This window comes from Ictalurus furcatus, chromosome 1 (assembly GCF_023375685.1).
Source record: "Ictalurus furcatus strain D&B chromosome 1, Billie_1.0, whole genome shotgun sequence".
Taxonomy (NCBI): domain Eukaryota; kingdom Metazoa; phylum Chordata; class Actinopteri; order Siluriformes; family Ictaluridae; genus Ictalurus; species Ictalurus furcatus.
Genome location: NC_071255.1, coordinates 10,675,190 through 10,697,097, shown reverse-complemented (window position 1 = coordinate 10,697,097; position 21,908 = coordinate 10,675,190). Strand labels below are relative to the sequence as shown.

At 42.5% G+C, this 21,908-nt stretch overlaps 1 protein-coding gene across 1 annotated transcript in view; it reads right to left on the bottom strand.

Annotated features, from left to right (window-relative positions):
• Positions 1-21,908, bottom strand: part of si:ch73-22o12.1 (nectin-2) — a 78,099-nt gene that overhangs the window by 1,716 nt on the left and 54,475 nt on the right. Inside the window, exons 7-9 of the mRNA XM_053624871.1 lie at positions 4,661-4,787; positions 3,419-3,476; positions 2,703-2,774 (exon numbers count right to left, since the gene is read on the bottom strand). Of these exons, the coding sequence (XP_053480846.1) occupies positions 2,703-2,774; positions 3,419-3,476; positions 4,661-4,787 (257 nt within the window). The remainder of the gene's footprint in view (positions 1-2,702; positions 2,775-3,418; positions 3,477-4,660; positions 4,788-21,908) is intronic.

Here is a 21,908-nt window from a genome sequence, read left to right as displayed (position 1 = left end):
TGTTTTGGAATAACCCCATAAGAGACATTCAACACAAGGTTTACAAGACCTGAACAAACTAACAAGGGAACAGAAAGATGTGTGCTGCGTCCCAATTCGCCTACGTATACTACGCACTAAAAGTGCGAGCTCTTTTTGTGAAGAAAAAATACATACATTTGAGTGTGTAGCAAAAGAGTATGCAAGTACTGGGACATAGTAAAGAGGATGATGTTGCCTAGTTACGCACACTAACTCCTCATTGCATTTCAGCTTATCTTCCTTCATTATTCCTTCTATAATTTATACTATATCATTTAATTTACCATTCCCTTGATTTATTTTTTTCCACATTCCAGTTACACCTCTCTAAAATGCATCCTCTTATAGCAGTCACAAAACTCCTCCTCCCTCACTCGTGGAGATGTGGGCAATATTTGCTGAACACTTTGAAAATCTTCTGGAAATAGCAGACCATCAGGGAACCCTCGGGATCCTCATTACAATGTACTACGACACACTAATTCTAATCTCGGATACTATTTAGGACGGCGAGTAGGCGACTTGGGACGCAGCAGTAGTCTGGTCCAAAAGCCGGCGTCCTCTGTCGTCACGGTTTCATTGAAATTTCGCAAAGAAACTTTTGATCACAGCTTTATTGAAATCAGATATTATCAGATATTATCATCAGATTTCTGATTATAGTTTTGTAGCGTCCGGTGCGTGTCCCTCCCCCATTCATAAACAAAATGTTCATAGAGCAAGCACGGGGCAGAACGATTCGTGCCCCAGTAGGTCTCCTCTAGTGCTTGTTTCAACTACTGTTCTAACCACTAGGTGCAACTGAAATCTCTGTGGAGCTAAATGGGGCAGCTTATATCTATCAAATACCAAAATGCTTACATTGTTGATCACTCAAAAAAAGGTCATTAGTATTTAAACCAGGGGTCTTCAGTCTTATCCAGAAAGGGCAGGTGTAGCTGCAGGCTTTCATTCCAACCAAGCAGGAGTTACGCCGGATTTCACTTGTTTAATCAGTTCATCTTGGGGTGTGTCTCAATCAGCCCCCTGGCATCCCTAGGTAGTGACTACATTTACATGGACAGCAATAATCTAATTGGAGACCTTAATCTGAATAAGACAATATTCTGATTAAGGTGTTTACATGAGTCGCTTTTAGAATACTCCTTTCATGTTCCCGTTTTACATGTTATAGAACATAGATCGATTAACGGCACACGTCATTACGTCCCCACACTACGCCGTCCGACGTTCCTTCCAGAATTTCACGTATCAACATAGAGTTCGTTTTCGTTATGGTATCGTACACAGTTTTGTGTGCTTCGTTTTTAATTTTACGAAAGCTTTAAGTGCAGTTAATTATTTGTCATGCTGTACGTGCAAATAGACGACTGCTTGAAGCCGTGGGCTGCGTCCCAAACCGCATACTCACCTACTATATATTGTAGCTAATATACATGTATTACACCTACTATATACTGCAGTAAGTAAGTACGCGGTTTGGGACGCAGCCGTGCTCTCTTGTTTACCGTCAAACGGTTGAGCGCTGCCGTGTGTGACCGTGTCCTGTCACAAAATGCGGTGAAAACTCCCACACGACGTTAATAGTGTGATTAAGGTGTTTACATGTTTGTACACGTCGATAATGCGACTCAAACGGGAATACTCCACAGGTCTTAATTTGATTTGTGTTTACTCCAAGTATAATCGCTGTTTACATGCTAGTTTCTTAAGCAGAGTATCGTCTTAACCGGGTTAATATCGGATTATTGTTGTCCATGTAAACGTACTGAGTGAATCAGTATATCGTGTACACGAGCTCGGGCACTGATAAGGACCTTTGTCTCACTACACATTGGGACACTCATGACTCAATTTCTGGTGGCACGACTACGTACTCACGCTGTAAAACATCACCGCTGGCATTTTATCAACAACGGGCAGGAGCGAAATCTTCCTGACATTTTATGTCATATAAATTTGTTAGCTTTATCACACGCGCTTCTGTCATGGTACTTCAAGCAGGACCGTAGACTAGCTAGTGGATTTTTTTTTAATCATTAAGCACTTATTAGAACACTCGTTAGACTCAAACGAACTGTATATTGCATACAGAATGTCAAATAAAGTTAAAAACCGCTAAATAATCATGTGAGAGCTACAACAACGATAACAAGCTACTTATGTTTTTAGACGAACTTGGCTGTGAGTTCATCCGCCAGTTTTTTCAAGCTGACAGACTTATGAAAATATGACGTTTTTTAAAGTAAGGGAACGTCGTGAGCATCGATGCTCCCTGGTTTTTGCGTTGCATTGTGGGATTTTTTAGGGAGCGTACGTTCCAGTGTACTGACGGATTTTGCGATTGAGACAGCCCTTAAAATGGCCGACTCCCTGATCAATGCCCTGACTACTAAACTACGGAGCCAAGCATCCTTGGTCTCTAACCAGTTCTCAAGTGTGCCTCCAATTTGGCTGTAATGGAAGTCTGCAGCCACACCAGCCCTTTCTGGAGAAGAGTGAAGACCTCCTGCTTTAAACCAAATAAAATTCACGAATATATAAATGAGGACTGAAGATTAAAACTTGTGGAACGCCATGAAATGTATGACAAGCCAAAATAAGTGATGTGTTCAGAAATGTCTGTGTGTGTAAAGGAAAGAAAGACTGTGGGGGTTAAGGATAGGAGTGGGTCTTCTCACCGTCACTGGTTCTGCCCTTTGTGTCTCGTAGTACGCAAATGGATCGGTGTTGTTGATGGGTGCCGGCACAGCCTACATCACACACACACACACACACACACACACACACACACGCACTCTTACACCAAAGTCACTTAGCCATATAATTCATTTATAACTAGTTTTATTCAGCTCGGCTGAAAATGACCAAATTCCTCAAACAAAGCCACAGATTGAATCATGTGTAGAGCTTCTGCAGTGGATCGCTGCAGTAATCACAGTATTCCACAAGGTGGTGCTACAGCACTACAACTACAATGACTTGCACAATGAGCTGCTGTTCCTTTCTTATTCTTTCCTTCTATTTTATGAAAAATCCCCCTGTTTCAATGACTGCTCGAGTCCAGAACTCATTAGTGAACAATGAGCGATTTTCATAGAACATGCGTATACACATAATAATATATTAGTATGCGCTTGCGTATTTAAAACACTGCAATACTCCACCATCGTGTGCTAGATTTTTTTTTCTTAGAAGAAAACAACAGAACTGCCGGTTTTTCCGTTAATATGTCACCAGTCTGTACATGCACAGAATCTCACAGTACAGCCTCGAGTGAGGACACTGTCATATAAATCAGCATGAACCTGGATTACATCACCATCATTAACAATCTTCTTCTTCTTCTTCTTCTTCTTATTATTATTATTAGCGATAAAGTCTGTATCTGACTTACATTGTAGGAGATCGTAGTGTGCTTCTTAGGAGGTGGAGGCTTGTGAGTAGGAGGACCGCTGTAACACACACACACACACACACGATTTAAGAAAGGGTATACAAGATAGTTTAGTGGAAAAGGCTCATCTGTAATAAAAGCTGATATGCTACATCTTTGAGAGGCGGATTGAAACTACTGCGAGGAGAGCGAATGTCCTGATGATGTTATACTGTAGAATCAAACCAGATTCTGGAAAGCCAACATTTGTGTGCTCGGTGTTTTCTCACCTAACACACACCGTTCAGCCCATTAAATCCTTGACAATGTAGAAGACGAGCTGTATCAGGTGTGTTAAATGAGGCGAAATTGTAAACTCTGCAGTGCTGGAGTCTGGCATCGTGTTTAACATTAGCTAACAAGCATAGATGCAGATAACAGCAGGCAGGAGAAAGGAGAGAGCGAGAGAGAGACACAGAGAGATAGAGGGAGAGAGAAAGCAAGAGAGAGGGAGAGAGAGAGAGAGAGGGAGAGGTGGAGAGAGAGAGAGGAGTGGGAGAGAGAGAGGGAGATGGAGGGGGGAGAGTGCGAGAGGAAGAGAGAGAGGGAGAGGGGGAGAGAGAGAGAGAGAGGGAGAGAGAGAGAAGGAGTGGAAGAGAGTGAGAGAGGGAGAGAGAGAGAGAGAAGGAGTGGGAGAGAGAGAGAGAGGGAGAGAGAGGGAGAGAGAGAGAGGGAGAGGGAGAGAGCGAGAGAGAAGGAGTGGGAGAGAGAGGGGGAGAGACAGAGTGAGAGGAAGAGAGAGAGGGAGAGAGAGAGGAAGAGAGAGAGGGGGAGAGAGAGGAGGGGAGAGAGAGGGAGAGAGAGAGAGGGAGAGGGAGAGAGCGAGAGAGAAGGAGTGGGAGAGAGAGGGGGAGAGACAGAGTGAGAGGAAGAGAGAGAGGGAGAGAGAGAGGAAGAGAGAGAGGGGGAGAGAGAGGAGGGGAGAGAGAGGGAGAGAGAGAGGGAGAGATAGGGAGAGAGAGAGGGGGAGAGATGGAGAGAGGAGAGAGAGGGGGGAGAGAAGGGGGAGAGAGAGAGAGGGTGAGGGAGAGGGAGAGAGAGAGAGGGGGGAGAGAGAGAGCGAGAGGAAGAGAGAGGGAGAGAGAGAGAGGGGGGAGAGAGAGAGCGAGAGGAAGAGAGAGGGAGAGAGAGAGGAAGAGAGAGAGAGAGGATGAGATGGAGATAGAGGGGGGAGAGAGAGAGAGAGAGAGAGAGAGGACTAACTCTCTGTTCATGCGTTGTTTGCGGACCACAACCACAATGGTGACGATGAGGGCGATAAAGAGGATCACTCCAATAATGGCTCCGATAATGCTGCCTGTAGCAGACCCCTTCTCTACCAATGGTGTCTCTGTGAAGGAGAGAGAGAGAGAGAGAGAGAGAGAGAGAGAGAGAGAGAGAGAGAGAGAATGTGCATGTAAATAGCAAAATCATTTCTGCACTCAACAGTAAAGTGTTAGTCACAGTATAAATTATTCAGTATCTACATCAAGGATAATAGGAAATGTGTGAAGAATGAGGAATGTGAGTCTAAACCTGTTGACACATCCTGTGGGCTTAACAACTCAGGCTTCTTTCTTTGAAATGATTGAAAATGTGAAATAACTTTCATTGTAACAACTTTATTTTGTTCAGCTGAGGCCAATGGCCAAAGTCTTCACATAAAACCATAGTGTAGAAAAAGTCTCACTCCTCCACTTCGCCCAAGTATAACTGATTAGGTGTGCTTGGTGTTTATTAGGCTAGGAATGTCCTGATTAACTAAATCTAGGGTGACCATACAGTACGTCCTCTTTTCCAGACCTTAGAAAAAGCTATTTTTGAGAAAAAGTCCAGGATTCGGGTTTAGTTTCATTATGATGTGCTTATGGTCTGGTACTGCATCACGTGTGCGCATATTTACATTGCTATAACCCCTCTCTGTAATTCCCGCCTTCTCGCACACCAGTTGGTTGATTATAAAAGGCTTGCAGCAACTACTGGCCAAAGTCCTGCCTCTCAACCATTAGCCTCCTCTTAGCGAACGCGCGAAGTTAAAGCGCTGTTGTATACAGCGTCAAACAGTTGTTTGACAATAGCAGCAAATGACAGCTGCGCTGAGCCGAAACGATGCCCGTGGCCATATGATGTCATTTTTAATTTCATGTTATCGCAATGCTTCATATTCCTTAGACGTTCAAATGTGTGAATGACGGCAGAAGTTACACTCATGGCATCGAATATTTTATTTTATTCCATGGACATTCAAAAGAATGGAGCAAAAAAAAAAAAAAAAAAAGAGGAATGTGGGAAGAAATCAGTTTTATTTATATACATATTTACATGATGCTGATAGAGTGTCTTTTTCAGTGTATTAAAGTTTGCATTCATAGTAACACTGTTTTGAATGCTATTTTGCCTTGCACCTCCGGGGTTGGGGGTTTGATTCCCGCCTCCACCCTGTGTGCACGGAGCCTGAATATTCTCCCCGTGCTTCAGGGTCCAAAGACATGTGTTGTAGGCTGATTGGAACTTCCAAATTGACTGTAGTGTGTGAATGGGTGTATGCGATTGTGCCCTGCAATGGGTTGGTACCCCATCCAGGGTGGCCCCCGCCTTGTGCCCCACGTTCCCTGGGATAGTCTCCAGGCTCCGCTGAGACCATGTGTGGGATAAGCGGTTCAGAAAGTGGATGGATGGGTAGATGGATGGGTGGATGGATGGGTGGATGAGAAGATGGATGGATGGATGAATGGGTGGATGGATGGATGAATGGATGGATGAGTAGATGGATGGGTGGATGGATGGGTGGATGATTAGATGGATGGATGGATGAATGGGTGGATGAGTAGATGGATGGGTGGATAAGTAGATGGATGGGTGGATGGATGGGTGGATGAGTAGATGGATGGGTGGATAAGTAGATGGATGGGTGGATGGATGGGAAGATGAGTAGATGGATGGGTGGATAAGTAGATGGATGGGTGGATGGATGGATGAGTAGATGGATGGGTGGATGGATGAGTAGATGGATGGGTGGATGAGAAGATAGATGGATGGATGAATGGGTGGATGAGTAGATGGATGGGTGGATGGATGGATGAGTAGATGGATGGATGGGAGGATGGGTGGATGAGTAGATGGATGGGTGGATAAGTAGATGGATGGGTGCATGGATGGGTGGATGAGTAGATGGATGGGTGGATAATTAGATGGATGGGTGGATGGATGAATGAGTAGATGGATGGATGGGTGGATGGGTGGATGAGTAGATGGATGGGTGGATGGATGGATGAGTAGATGGATGGATGGGTGGATGGGTGGATGAGTAGATGGATGGGTGGATGGGTGGATGAGTAGATGGATGGATGGGTGGATGAGTAGATGGATGGGTGGATAAGTAGATGGATGGGTGCATGGATGGGTGGATGAGTAGATGGATGGGTGGATAATTAGATGGATGGGTGGATGGATGAATGAGTAGATGGATGGATGGGTGGATGGGTGGATGAGTAGATGGATGGGTGGATGGATGGATGAGTAGATGGATGGATGGGTGGATGGGTGGATGAGTAGATGGATGGGTGGATAAGTAGATGGATGGGTGCATGGATGGGTGGATGAGTAGATGGATGGGTGGATAATTAGATGGATGGGTGGATGGATGAATGAGTAGATGGATGGATGGGTGGATGGGTGGATGAGTAGATGGATGGGTGGATGGATGGGTGGATGGATGGATCAGTAGGTGGATTGGTGGATGGATGGTTGAGCAGATGGATGAATGGATGAGTAGATGAATGGATGGACGGACAGATGTACAGATGGATGGACGGACGGATTACACTATTACATCATAAGTAATTATAAGCCAAATGTTTTGTGTTTATAGAGTAACTTAGCTCAAGCAGTTGAATATTCAAGTGTGCTTGGAAATGATGTCATGACAGTCCTGGGTAATGCTAAATGTTTTGGGGGCAGAGCTGTGTATACAGGATTGGAGGAGGAGAAAGGGGGTGATCTCTCACGGAGTAAAAATTTAAATCTTAATTTACCTCCACCTATTTAACCCTTAAAGACCTAATCTTGCCACTTTTTGACACATCTCACTTAATGCACCTTTAAAGTGTTGCGAGACGGACCAGTGTAATCACTTTGTAATCCACAAGGTGGAGATATACTGCTAGGGCCATTTAGCAGAACTACACTGACCTGCACGGTGATCTGAAGCATTGTGTTCCTGGATAAATGCTTCCTCTGATTTCTCAGTCTAGTTGAAAACTGAATGATTGATTGATTGATTGATTGATTTTTTTTGTAAATGATTTCTCAAGTCCAGGATTTGAAGTGTGTTTGATTCTGCAGCTGAGGTCATGTAAAGGACAGAGCACGGAAGATGTGGAAACTATGCACCGATAGCGTTCTCTCTCCCTGCCACCTTCCTTCCAGTGATTTTACTGTGCGCGCTCGTCATTGCATCAGCTGTGTTGCCTCAGACGTGTGTCGCCTCACTGCTATAAGAGACGAAGAGGCAGGGAGAGCGAGAGTTACGACAGATACGTGGCCGACCAGAAATACCTGCTTACAAAGACAAACCGTGTGACACGACGGCGAAGTGATGGAAGAGAAAGGGAACAAAAGAGAGGCTCGGAAATCCGCCGGATATTCTGGCAGAAAAGAAAAGAGCCTAAACATAATAGCATGAAGTGGAACAGCTGACTGAATTTCACCCCTTTTTCCTTTCACATAACTGCCCATGAGCTCTCTCTCACACACTCGCTCACACACAACCCACACGGCTGTCACGTCTCGGCGCTGTCAATCAGACATCGGTCTACCGCGTATCGTGTCTCGGCCTGTCAATCTCCCAGAACCCCCCTTAGCATTCCTCTCTCTCTATCCCTGTGTCTCTCTCCTGATGAGGAGAACCCACGTTGCCACACACACACACACACACACACACACACACACACACTCAGTCAAAGCAAACAGCACAACACACACACACACACACACACACACACACACTCAGTCAAAGCAAACTGTACAATACAACACACACACACACACAAACTGAGAGGTGTGCAAGTCTGTGTGTGAGAAAGAATGCAAGGCATGTATGGAAAGTGAAGGTCACTGGAGATAAAGTTGGAATGGGGAATGTGTGTATGTGTGTGTGTGTGTGTGTGTGTGTGTGAAGAAAATGGCAGAATGAAAAAGTGCCAGAATTAAATGCATCCCTACCAAAATCTTCATCATCAAAACAGCATCCTCATACATCCAGACTGAAGCACTTGTGTGTATGAGCGTACTATTTATACTTAATAAAAAGCAAATGTGTATATGTGTATATAAAATATATAAGATGTGTGTGTCATGTGTCAGCTGCGCAATGCAGATGCAGCTCAAGAGCTTCGAATAACGCTCACATCGAACGTCAGAATGGGGGGGGGGGGGGGTGGGACGACAAAAAATGTGATCTTTGACCATGTTGGTGCCAGATGAAAGCGTGGGGCGTGGGGGGTGGGGTGGGGGTGGAGTATTTCAGAAACTGCTCACATTCTGAGATTTTCACGCACAACAACTCACAAACTCTAGAGTTTACACAAAAAGTTTACACAAAAAAAAAAAAACCACAATGTTGTGACAGTGACAGTTCTATGGGGAGAAACGCCTTGTTGATGAGAAAGCTCAGAGGAAAATGGGCAGATTGGATAAAAACTCAAACAATCACTCTTTACAACCGTGATGCTCAGAAAAGCATCGCAGCACATCAAACCTTAAGGGATCAACCATCTGAAGCTACAGTGGACACAGACTCATTAAAACTGGTAACAAAAAGTAGAAAACTGACAGAGGGTATGTTAAGACAGTGGTTTTCAAAGTGGGGGCCGCAGCCCCCTTGGGGGCCGCCAGGGGGCCTCAACAATTTGGTGTGAAAAATAAATTCTCACTTTCAGACAACCACACACACACAATCAATTCCTAATGTAATGTAATGTAAAGATGTAATTATTAATAAAGAAAAAAAGGGGGATATATTCAGAAGTCTGTATTTTGAATGTGTTTTAAAGACATCTTGCAAAAGGGGGGCCTCGGTCAAATGTTAATGCCATTTGGGGGGGCCTTGCCCTGGAAAAGTTTGGGAACCCCTGTGTTAAGACATTAATACTGATTAATACATTACAACATTCATTTTTGATTGTTATAGAAATGTGAGGATTCTTGTTCACATCTTTTTCTCTTTTATTACTCACTTTCCAGCCCTTTTCTGGTCGATCAGAATAGCACCCCTAAAGACTAAAAACGTGTTCCACCGTCACGCTATCGTTTCCGCGTCGTGTCTTTGCCGTCGCCGCTTTGTTTAAGGCAGCTTCAAAGTTTTTCCGCCTTGGTTCAAAACTCTCTTGGTTTTAAGTAAGACTTGAATGAAGTAAACGATGTGCCGGCCTTTAAAGTCGTTACACGCGATAGACACACGTGAGTCACGTTCAAATAAAGGAACTAGAGTGTGTCGATGGGGAAACGGACTCTGAGCTTGCTAATAAAGAGCGGCCTAATTGCTGACTCGACAGCTTTAACGTTTAGACTGGGTGTAATGAGTTTTCAGTGTGTACAAAGACTGAGAGAGGGAGATTTCATTTTACTTCTTGCCAATATTAAGATTGCCGATGTGTGTATTAACGCTTAATTTCGATTCTCGCATGTCATGTTTCTATATAGACACTCGGTGTTATAACTAGTAGGTTTATTAATAACAGTTCTCATTCCAGTAATGAGAGAGAGAAGGGGGAGAGATATTACATTCTCCACATATCAGATGATACCACTCACATTGTTTTCTTCATAACTAACATGAGTGCGTGTGGAATTTACTCCAACCACTTCAGGCATGTACAGCAATCCTTTTGTGTGTGTGTGTGTGTGTGTGTGTGTGTGTGTTTAGTTCTGTTGTTTTCGCTTAGTTGCTGACTTTAACAACACTGTGCCCTGAGTGTTTTCTTTCTTACTTGTTAAGCCAGTTTTGATGCACCTCTATGGCAAATGAACTGGAATCTTATAGAAATGCGTGTGTGGCCTTTGCTCTTCTAACTGGAAAGATAAAGGCAGCGTGCAGAGCAGCCAGTGCAGAGGCTGTAATTCAGTTAACAGGCCTGATTAACCCGAGTGTTTATTACTGATGAGAAAAGCAGCGCTGGAGTGTTGTTACAGACAGTGAGACATGCAGCACTACACTGGTAGACACTGTAATCATGCTGGCATACAAAGCAAATAAAAAAAATAACACGACGACAAGCAAGGTACTTCATCAAAACTGTCTGTGTGTGTGTGTGTGTGTGTGTGTGTGTGTGTTTGTGTATGTAGGAAAACCCGTCTGCCAGATCAAGGCTTAATGGTGTTAGATTACAAACATGCTTTCTGTATGAGTGGAGAGTGCCACTCTCCTAACAGAGGGAGGGAGGGAGAGAGAGAGAGAGAGGAAAACACACACTCTAAACACACATTCATTACTATCACTACTTTGTCTTTGTTTGTTTTTATTTAGACTAATAACTGCATCTCCACCAATAATCTCCCATTACATAACCAACATGGAACTAAGACAATACATAGATGAAGCAAATTACTACAATTACCACAAACATAGCAATAATAATAATAATAATAATAATAATAATAATAATTAAAGCTGCAAGCAGCTTTTAAAGGGCCCAAGCACCAAAGGCGCAGCAAGCGCAGTGCGGAGCCTGAAGAACACAGAGGAGAAACAGAATGTACACGAATGAATAAAAGATAGGTTCACAAGCACAGCTGAGAATCAGATTGAACAGGAAATGAACAGAACAGAAGCATTTATTTGCATGCCAAGAGGTTGAGAGGTTAGTGCAAGGCTGAGCCACAAAAGAAAGGAACCCAAAGACAAAACATTACACAAACTTTTAAGAACTTGCACCACATGGGAATCAAATCAAGGACCTTTAGAATTAATACTTGCTGTTTATCACAAAAAACCCTCATTTTGGACAATGTTTTCAAGTTATGTTTTTACTAAAAAAACCATATGACTCTAGAACACTAGGAGGCACTGTTTTCAAATTTTTTCATGTACCTAGGGGACATGCTATGAATGAACGCTTTGAAATTTTGTGCCGATATGTCAGTTATTTTAAAAGATATTACAATATATGACAATTTTCGAAATGGCGAACAGGCGGTTTGTCCGATCCTTGCAAGATTGTTATCCCCAGATTCGCCATGACCCAATGAATCTGTAGACACCAAGGTCATAATTTTCTGTCAAAGTATTCAAAAGTTAAAAGCAAAAAGAATCATTTTTCAAACCTCATGACCTGTAGGTGGTGCTGTTCTCAAATTTGGCATGGACCCTCGGATCATGTGTAGTACCAAGATCCATCAGGAGCGATCAAAGTCTGGCCGAGATTTAGATTTAACATGGTTAAATCGTTAAAACATTGTTAAATCATAACTTTTGAATAGATATGAATATAAAAATTCTGTTCAGTTATTTTTGTACCGCTCTGTCCACTGATCATCTCAGCCAAATTTGGTAAGAACTGGACAAAATTTGAATGAGAAGTTAGCGAATTAAACTGAACACTGTACATTTCAAAATGGTGACTACTGTAATGGGTGGAGTCTTAAAGTAGTTTTGATCAGCATGAGGAGACTAGTCTGAGGAACTATATTTCTTTTCTCTAGGACAAAGTGTTCAACAATTATAACCATTTGAATAGTGAATTTTTAAACTAGTGGTGGCACTATAGAGTTGGTCCTAGAGAGGCCAAAATTGGTCGACACACTATTCATGGTCATATCTATGAGTGTGCCAAATTTCATCATTTTCCTACTTACGGTTCATAGGGCTGCCATAGACTCCCCGTGGGGAAGAAGAATAATAATAAGGAAACTAACTAACGGTGCTCGTACCCTAATAAGGAGGAGAAGGAGGAGAAGGAGTAGCAGAAAAGCTGTGTTTGACAAAATCCAAGATCTATCTAATTAGGTGAAAAATGATGTCATAAGATATGTTGAACTTGTCTCAGGGAACCCAGAGATGCCTGGCTTTTAAATTTTGGATACACGGTTCAAAAGTTATGACCATAAACGTACTTCCAAATTAGGCCCAAATTTTACCCAATGGTGGTGCTAGGGCATTGGCAGGACTTGGCCCAAATTTGTTCAGAATGTTCCTTAGATCCTCCCCAATCAGTGTGCCATTTACCAGACAGTTCTATGGGCTGCCATAGACATCTCAAGAAGAAGAAGAAGAAGAAGACAAAGACGACTAGACCCCCTTATCATAATAATAATAATAATAATAATAATAATAATAATAATAAAAATCAATCCACCTACTAGCATGTTTTTGTGAGATAAGAGGAAACTGGAGAACCCAGATGAAACCCACTGAACATGTGAAACTCGGCACAGAGATTAGCTCAGGACTGAACTGGGACTCTGGAGCTCTGAGGCAGCGATGCTACCAGCTTTTGTTGACACTTCATTTTTGTTGTTCTTTTATCTTTTTTCATTTTGTTGTTCTTTTATCATCTTTTTTCATTTTGTTGTTCTTTTATCTTTTTCATTTTAGTATTCCATGTTCGGTCACCTGAGCTTTGGCAATAGCAAATGCACCTGTGTCATGCTAATAAGACATGTTTTAAATTGAGACTGAGAGAAAGAACGTGTGTGTGTGTGTGAGAGAGAGAGAGAGAGAGAGAGAGAGAGAGAGAGTGAAAGACTATGATATGACTGGCAGTGTAAATTTAAAGAAGAAACAAAAACACATTTTTTTTAACCTCAGATGATATTGCATATCTGCTGTGTGACACATGGCATTAGTGTAACAGATGCAGCCATCCAAAGTTCTCTCTCTCTCTCTCTCTCTCTCTCTCTCTCTCTCTATTTGTCAATCCCTCCCATGACTGATCTAACTCCCATTTCCCACCGAATGAAGGAAACATTCAGAATATATGTGTGCTTTTATGATCGGACTTGGCCTATCAGACAAACGCACTGTGTGTGTGTGTGTGTGTGTGTGTGTGTGTGTGTGTGTGTGTGTATCACCTCATACGTCATATGTATACACAGAGCTAATGTGAGTCGAGACCTAGACACAGACCATGCATTTCTACTGGCTGAGGATTAAACCAGTGTCAGCGACTCTGAGTCTCCTTCTGTGTGTGTGTGTGTGTGTATGTCTCCAGGGGACAGTGTGGTTTCCGCCAGCTCAAATTAAGGCATGAGACATTTGCCACAGGAGGAGTCCAGACCCCGGTTTTCATCCTTTACAAGGTCACTGTTCCCCCCACCCCCACCCTCTTTCTCGTGCACACGGATACAAGCACACGCACATGCACACACACGCACGCACACACACACACAGCTGCTACATAAAGATATAGCTGAAATATTTATTCAATATGGATTTACAAGCGTGACCGTATTCCTGCCTCCTCTCAGTGTGCACGGAGTTTGCATATTCTCCACGTGCTTAAGGAGGTTTCCTCCGGGTACTCCGGTTTCCTCCCCTAGTCCAAGAAACGTGCTGTAGGCTGATGAGCATCTCTAAATTGTCCGTAGTGCGTGAACGTGTGTACGATTGCGCCCTGCGATGGGTTGGCACCCCATCTTTTGCCCTGAGTCCCCTGGGATAGGCCCCAGGCTCCTCAACAACCCTGTGTAGGATAAGTGGTAAAGAAAATAGATGGATGGAAGGAAGTGTCACAATAAAAATGAAGGAGGAGCCAAAATGCCAAGGCTTGGGGTAGAAGAAAATGTATATTGTCCATTTGGGGTTGTTTGCCCAAAAAGTTTGGGAAGCCCTGCACTAGGATGTCTGATACAGTACAACTGGCATCATTCAAAGCTGTGTGTGTTTGTGGATGTGTGTTTAGAGTGCGTAAGGACTGCTGTGTGTTTGTGTGTGCGTGTTTCTGTTGGACTTCTTGCCCAGGGCCCAAACAGCCTTGCTTCTAAACCGACAACCTCGTGATTACTGAGCCATTACCCCAATTACACTGCATCAGCGAGCTACAGAGGTGTGTGTGTGTGTGTGTGTGTATGTGTATGTTTACCTGTTAACTCAGAATCATTCGGCTTCATTAGAGAGCATTCATGCGTTCTAGAGCCGTAATTGCTGTATTTTCATGACACTCCAAACCCTCTCCTGGCATTAGCGTGTGCCGACTCAGACCAACAGCCCTGTCTCTCTGTCACCCTGAAAAACCCGCATCCACCCCAACACGCCTCTGAATATCCCAACCCCATACACATTACTGTTCTACACTACCTCAAAGCAGCAATTACAGAGACAGTGCACACACACACACACACACTGGTGAGCTTGCTTGTGTAAGTGCAGTGATGTGATGACTGAAGTGGCTGTGTGTATGTGTATGTGTATGTGTGTGGGTGTGTGTGTGTGTGTGAAGTTTGTCCTGGACTGAGAGCCTTTCCACACCATAATATGCCATGGCTATAAACAGCAACAGAGGTGCAGATGAAGAAAGAAGCTGTGTGTAATTGGGATTTTTTGGGTGACTTCAGCATTAATCAGTGTCACACACTAACATTCCCATGTGTCCTTTGTGTCCGTTTCCTCGGCTTCATTTTCCCGTCTTCCCTCTGGCTCTCTTGGTGTTTTATTGGCATAACTTTCACAGCGTATTACTAAGGCAGTCACGGAAGAACACATTAGAGCAGGGCGATCATCTAATGCTGTATTTTCAATTATGGATCAGTTGCGAACGCAGTGTTAATAAAGAGGAGGCGATGCTTAATGCACCTTCAATAAAACGTCGTGGTAGTCTTCTTCAGTGTTGCTCTTGAATAAACTGAAACCGGTTGGCTTTACGATTCACTACATCTGCTGCCATATATCATTTCCATGAATCTAATTTCTCTTGCTTATGGGTCAGGTGGTTGCTTGACTGTTTTAAATTTGTTTTAAATTACCTCTACGTATTGGCATTACAAATCCACCAGTTTTTGTTGTTGTTGTTGTTGTTGTTTCATTTTATTTCACTTGGGTTAACTACGACGTCCATCTTTGTGTCATGGCACACAACGAATTTTGGTTATACAGCTGTTTTACGGAAACCTCAAATATCTCGTCTCCTAGCTCCTTGGAACAAAAACGGATCTGTAGAGCACATTACAAGGTACATGACATATATATATATATATATATAAACATTTTGCACATTCTTGTCCCTTAGATTTAGAACTTAAGTCCAAATGTAATGTTCAAGATTCAGTTTATAATAGGAACGGTTCGAGTCTCGAGTAATTTTTAGTATATATGCTACAAATCAACCAGCCATGTAACATCTCTGCTCATCCAGCTTCATTTGCTTCCTGTTGCCTATCGAATTCAATTCCCTAATTAATCATGCTCCCACTTACCTCACTAACCTCTTGGAGAAATACACCCCTCCCCCACTTACTGCGATCCTCCTCAGCAGATCTACTAGCAATACCGGACATGAACTTAACCACCATGAGTGGAAGAGCCTTTAGTCACATTGCACCTAAGCTCTGGAATTCCCTTCCCCATCACATCTGCAACTGTGAATCCATTTCAAGATCCAAAAGGTCTTTAAAAACTCACCTCTTCAGGCTTGCATATTCTCTGTGACACGGTTACATAATACTTAATGATAATATATTTTTAGTGTTTTATGTATAATATTGTTTTTATATATATATATATATATATATATATATATATATATATATATATATATATATATATATATATATATATATATGCATATGTTTAATTGTGTGTGTGTATATATATATATATATATATATATATATATATATATATACACACACACACACACACACATATATATATATATAAAATATTGTGTTTTAGTATTTTATGAATTGTATTTGCATGTTCTATTTGTGAAGTGACCTTGGGTGTCATGAAAGGCGCTGTTTTTTTTGTTTTTTTTTTAAATAAAATGTATTATTATTATTAGTATTATGTGCATGCAGAACATTTCAGGTTTGATGCAATTTAAAAAAAAAAATTTCCCTCATTTTTAGGTTGAATATCTCTGGTGGGGGACCAGATACGAACTTGAAATTTTCACAGAAATAAGTCCTCTATAGTAGTATTCTGCTGTAAAAAAATGGTGAGTTTGAGATTGGAGGTAAACTCTGCAGGACAGTGGACCTCGAGGGCCAGATTTGAAGAACCAGTCTGATCTTTCATGTTGGTACAGGTGTACAGTTGCTGTGCGTGAATAGATTTGATCCAAATATGGAATTACAGTGTTCAGTTTTACAAATGAACATTGTCAGAAACAGAGCTGTGGTGTTGTTTCTCCTGTGATAAAAGCAGTAAGTGACCACAGATCAGTTTTTGTTCTAAGCCGCTAGGACCATCCTGAGACGAGATCTTTGAGGTTCCTGTAAACAGCTGTATAACCAAAATTTGTTGTGTGCCACAACACAAAAATGGCTGTCGTAGTTAAACCGATGAAAATATATTGTTTTTAAAAAAACAACCTGGTGATTTTGCAATGCCAATACATTGAAAATCAGAATTAAAAACAGCACTGCAAAATCAACCTTCATTGGACCCCTTGAGATGGAGTGACCCTTATCGTAATTGCTCAGACTATGTTCTTGAGATCTAAAAACACAAACTTGTTTTAACACCGACATTGCAAATGAAATTAACAATACAATAATGGAAATAATCATCATAAAATGTCCTAGAGGCATTTTGCTCAAACATTTCGCTGCATTTTTCTCACATTAACTTCAAGGAAGAGAGGAAAAAAAAAAAAAAAGAGAGAGAGCATGGTGGAATGACGTATTTGTCGAATGAAACACCACAAGATTCAACTGAACTAGAAATGAATAAAAAAGGACAATGTGTCCTTCATAATACATTTGAGAAAACTTTGAATCATGTGATTGCTGTGGTATAAGATGGGGGGAACATGATTATTTTCTATAACGGTGTAGATAAGGAGGAGCGCAGTGTACTTCTGTAATAAATCTAGAGGTCTAGTACACAAAGTTCCAAGCTTGTTTTCCCTTAATTTGCCTCACTTCATTGTTTCTGTAGCAAGAACTAGCGGTGCTAACGGATATGGCATTAAAGATATACCTTCTGCTGTGGAAAAACTCTTCTTTCTGATGCTCGGCAAAACATCGACCTATATAATGTATAATATATAGTATAATGATGATCATAAAATCTGAACCTATACGCATGCGATGTTTTTCTCTCTCCCTAATCCGGACATTTTTTTCTGCTGTCTCTTTCGCCGAACCAGTAACACTTACTCAGCACACACACCTTAATAAGGCACTATCCCCATGTGGAGGAGTCGAGGGTAGCGCAGAGGTCATCAGGGGCCGACGGGGGTGGAGGTAATTGAGAGGAGGTTTTGAGTGCGTACATGGCTGCACAACTACGTATAAGTGTGGGTTTGGGTTTGGGTGCATATTTGTGTGTGTGTGAAAAACCTGAGGGGTTATTTAAATAGCTGAGTGGGATTAGAGCACCATAATAACAGCCAATCTGCATATACAACCAGAGGGCTGAGCAAGCAGGAGGCAAGCATGCTAAGCCTGTTAGAGACCGATACAAGATAGCCATGCTTTCTTGCTCTCGCTCTCGCTCTCTCTCTCTCTCTCTCTCTCGTGAGTCATGACCTCGTCAACCTTCCACACCGTTCACATCTACTTCCAGAAAGAGAGAAAATGCCTTCATGGCAAATGCTGTACTCTTAATGATTCCTGTGTGACACTGATCCCAGGCACAGAGTCAATGCCACTCTCACTCTTTCACTCTTTTTCAGTCATGCACATGCGTGCGTGCAAAATGAAGGACATAAATCAAAACACTTCCTTACAGCCTTTAAAAAAAAAACAACAACAGGGCTATAATGGGAATAAAGGAAGCAATATAAAGACTTCTGACATTTAATAAATCAAAGAAACTGGTCAGTTGCCTGTGGCCCCACGTTCCTTATTAACACTATTACATCAAACTGCTTCCTTATCACATCCACAGAAGGAAAAAAAAAAGCCCCACAATATTAAAATATCACTGCATCTGACTACTCCAAGCTTTTAGTGCTGCTACTGAAGCAGGGGTGTCCGGGCAGAGCGCCACGGTTATGGTCTCCCGGGTGACGACACAATGTGAGAGGCTGAGAGATAATATCGCTCTTTCAGAAGACAGATTTGAATTCTATGCCATCGTATACTAACAAGTACCTGTAAGGTTTATATCTGGGGTTTGTAATAGTTTTGGACATCGGATTGGATTTGACAGATTGGTTTTGTGATTAGTGGTTAGCACGTTTGCCTCGCAACTCCGGGGTTGGGGGCACGAATCCTGCCCCTGCCCTGCGTGCACGGAGTTTGCATGTCCTCTCGGTGCTTCGGGGGTTTCCTCCATACAGACATGATGGTGTTCATTGATTATGACAGTATTAGCATGAAAGAACCTGATCTGTCTGAGCAGAGTGTGCAGATGAGGAGGTGAGAGAGCTGGAGAGACTACAGCTCTCTTTAGGCAGAGATGAAGTGAGGGCTAATTCCTAGTAGTCACTATCAGGAGGTAGTTGAACGGCATTGTGGGTAACCCATTAACCAAGGTGAAAATCCTTCTCAAGGAAAGAAGCTTAGATGTAGTTGGAGATCACATGTTAATTATATAAAACTAATATGCAAGTCGGTCACCAACGACAACGACAACGACGACGACTTCATCCAGCAACATGACCGTATACTGGTGGCATACACGCTGTAGACGCTTTTTGATGTAAGCAACGCGTCCATGTAGCATGTCTGAGTAAGCACACATAGCTTTGAGGTTAAGCTGTGTGACAAAAAACGCAAGTCAAACGGTCACAACATGAAAATGATTTTGATTCATTAAGTCTTAGTCCTGATTATTCCTTTTTTGTTTTGATTATTCCTCAGACACAGAAATCCGTGCCTAAGGCTGCTCTGTATTATTCTTCCACGTCGCTGCATGAACTATCTCTGGCACAGCAGACGTTTCCTCTTGCTCTCTCCTGACGTGGCTCAAGGGCTAATAGCACTTACTGGCGGAAACACTAACGAAACAAGATCAATCCTTTAAAGGGATATGAGCTAGTCTCTGAAAAATTCATCGGCACGTCTCGCATTCTCGTCGTCTGGAGGAGGACAGGGATAAAAGGGAACGCGGAGCTCCGGTGGGCTTTTTTTTTTTTTGGCCTGTTCACAGAATGTGCCTGCTCTCTCTCACCTCTTAACAGAACAGGCTACTGTCAGAGCTGATTAGGTAAAGACACTGGAGGCTTTCTCGAACCTGATGCGACCTGACATGGCAGTGCTGAGCATATTTATACATTTATGTAAGGTGAGATCACATTAGCTTTCATATGAGTTGGCACCAGTCGTTTGAGAGCAGGACTCTAACAAATCTCAGGACCAAAGCTGCCATATGTCTAAAGGCTCCGCTACTTAAGCCTGATGCAAAAGTCTGCACGCTGTCTGAGGCTGGACTCCGGGGGTATAATCAGACCTAAAAACAATATCCGATTGCTCCACCGTAATCCAATCTACACAATTTTCTTTTTACTCCAAATGAATTCACTCAGCCATGACATTTCTAGTGTCCATTGGTTGCTTCATATTGCATTAGAGCTATAAGGACAAGTAATGGAAAATATTACACATCATACATCTTCCATACCGCTTATCATTACATAGGGTCGAGGGGGAGCATCACAAGGAGCTCAGGGCACAAGGCGGTGGATATCCTGGATGCGGTGCCAACCCAACGCTAATTTGCACACTACGGATAATGTAGAAAACCTATTCAGCCTACGACGCATGTCTTTGGACTGGGGGAGGAAACCGGAGGGCACCCCCAAAACACAGAGAGAACATGCAAACCCTGCACACACATTGCATAGGCGGGAATCGAGCGAACGATCCTGGAGGCCACTAACCCCCCTAACCACCCCCCCCCTGTTCAATCCATACATATCTTCTTAAAACCACATCCTTTCTTCATTCACGTCGAACAGACTCAATACATGAGAATGACTCCCCCAGGTAGCTGAAAATTGTAACGCTGTTCGGGTAACCATCTTGCACAACTAGAATCAATTCTTTTCCCCCTTAGTACACTTTGATATAATTTCCTAAGCTCCACCTTCTAAAAATGTGCAAATGAACATCCACTTTGAACTCAGGTTTGAACATACTAATTTCCAAAATGGTTTATTTAGAAGTGAGATTAGTTATTTGAAGCTATGGATATATGTATTTGTTGAAAAGGTCCTTGTTAGCTACACTGGCCTTGTAATTCCCATGCAAAATTAAAGACAGACTTTGAACGCCAGCCATCTTCACTTGACTACGCTGGGAGAGTGGGGAAAAAAAAGAAAGAAAATTGCTTACGTTTAACTTTTTTTTTCCTCCAAACTGGTCATTTGAGTACAGGTGTACATGTTGTATAAGTGATGCCGTTCTGTTTGCAGCAGACAGAAACGGCCCTGCCTTTGTGCTTCATTGAAGAAAAGTCTGCGGTTGTAAAAGTGCATCCGGTTCCTCGGGCTGTGTCAGGTTTTTGCCTGTTCTCATTCAGGCCAGTGTACTACAAATTTAACAAATGATCTCAATTTGTAGTCTCTACATACCAAGGGGGTGTTTGTGCACACTTTAATGGAAAGCCCTCTTGGCAATGAATGAACTGGCCGCGGGACAAGAACGATTTTACATTGTACATACAAGCTGGGCCGGTTCTTGGCATAGACCTTAAAGAGTTGCCTTGGGCGCCATCGAGAGAGAAGCACCATGTTGCCCCATCAAATGTACCACCAGTGCTTCCTCTTCCAGACGGGAACCCTGATTTAGCTAGGATACAGAGGAGAATTGATGTGCACAGCACACACTGTTACCTGTTTAAACATAACGTTGGCTGGAATTGTACAAAGCATCAAATTTTCATTTTTTGTTCTGTTTATTCAGTATATGTTTGAATATTCAGACTGCTGATATGAGATGAGAACATCACTGATGGTACCATGCTAAAGCTTGCCTTGGGCACTAAACGTGCATCAAAGTGTGTGAATGTTCCTGTACTTAATAGCATATGGTAGCAGTGAAACAGTGTACAAAGCAGTGTGTCTGGAAGAGTAATTGTAGCTTTCCATCTAACTGGTACTGTATGTGCACTTACTTGTCTTGGTGATGTCACCTGAAAGGTGTGCTTACAGTAAGAATATTCTGTGGTGTCACAGAAACCACAGTTCAAGTCAGGACACAAGAAAGGACAGGTTAATCAAGTAAACTTTCATGATGCCGCTCCTCTAAATAAGTAGCAAGATAAAATTAACATAAAGACGAGGCTACTTTGATCAAGACTAAAATCATAAACACAAAATGTGCCCTTCTTGGAGCTGACACGAGCAAAAATACTTCTAACCTCGTG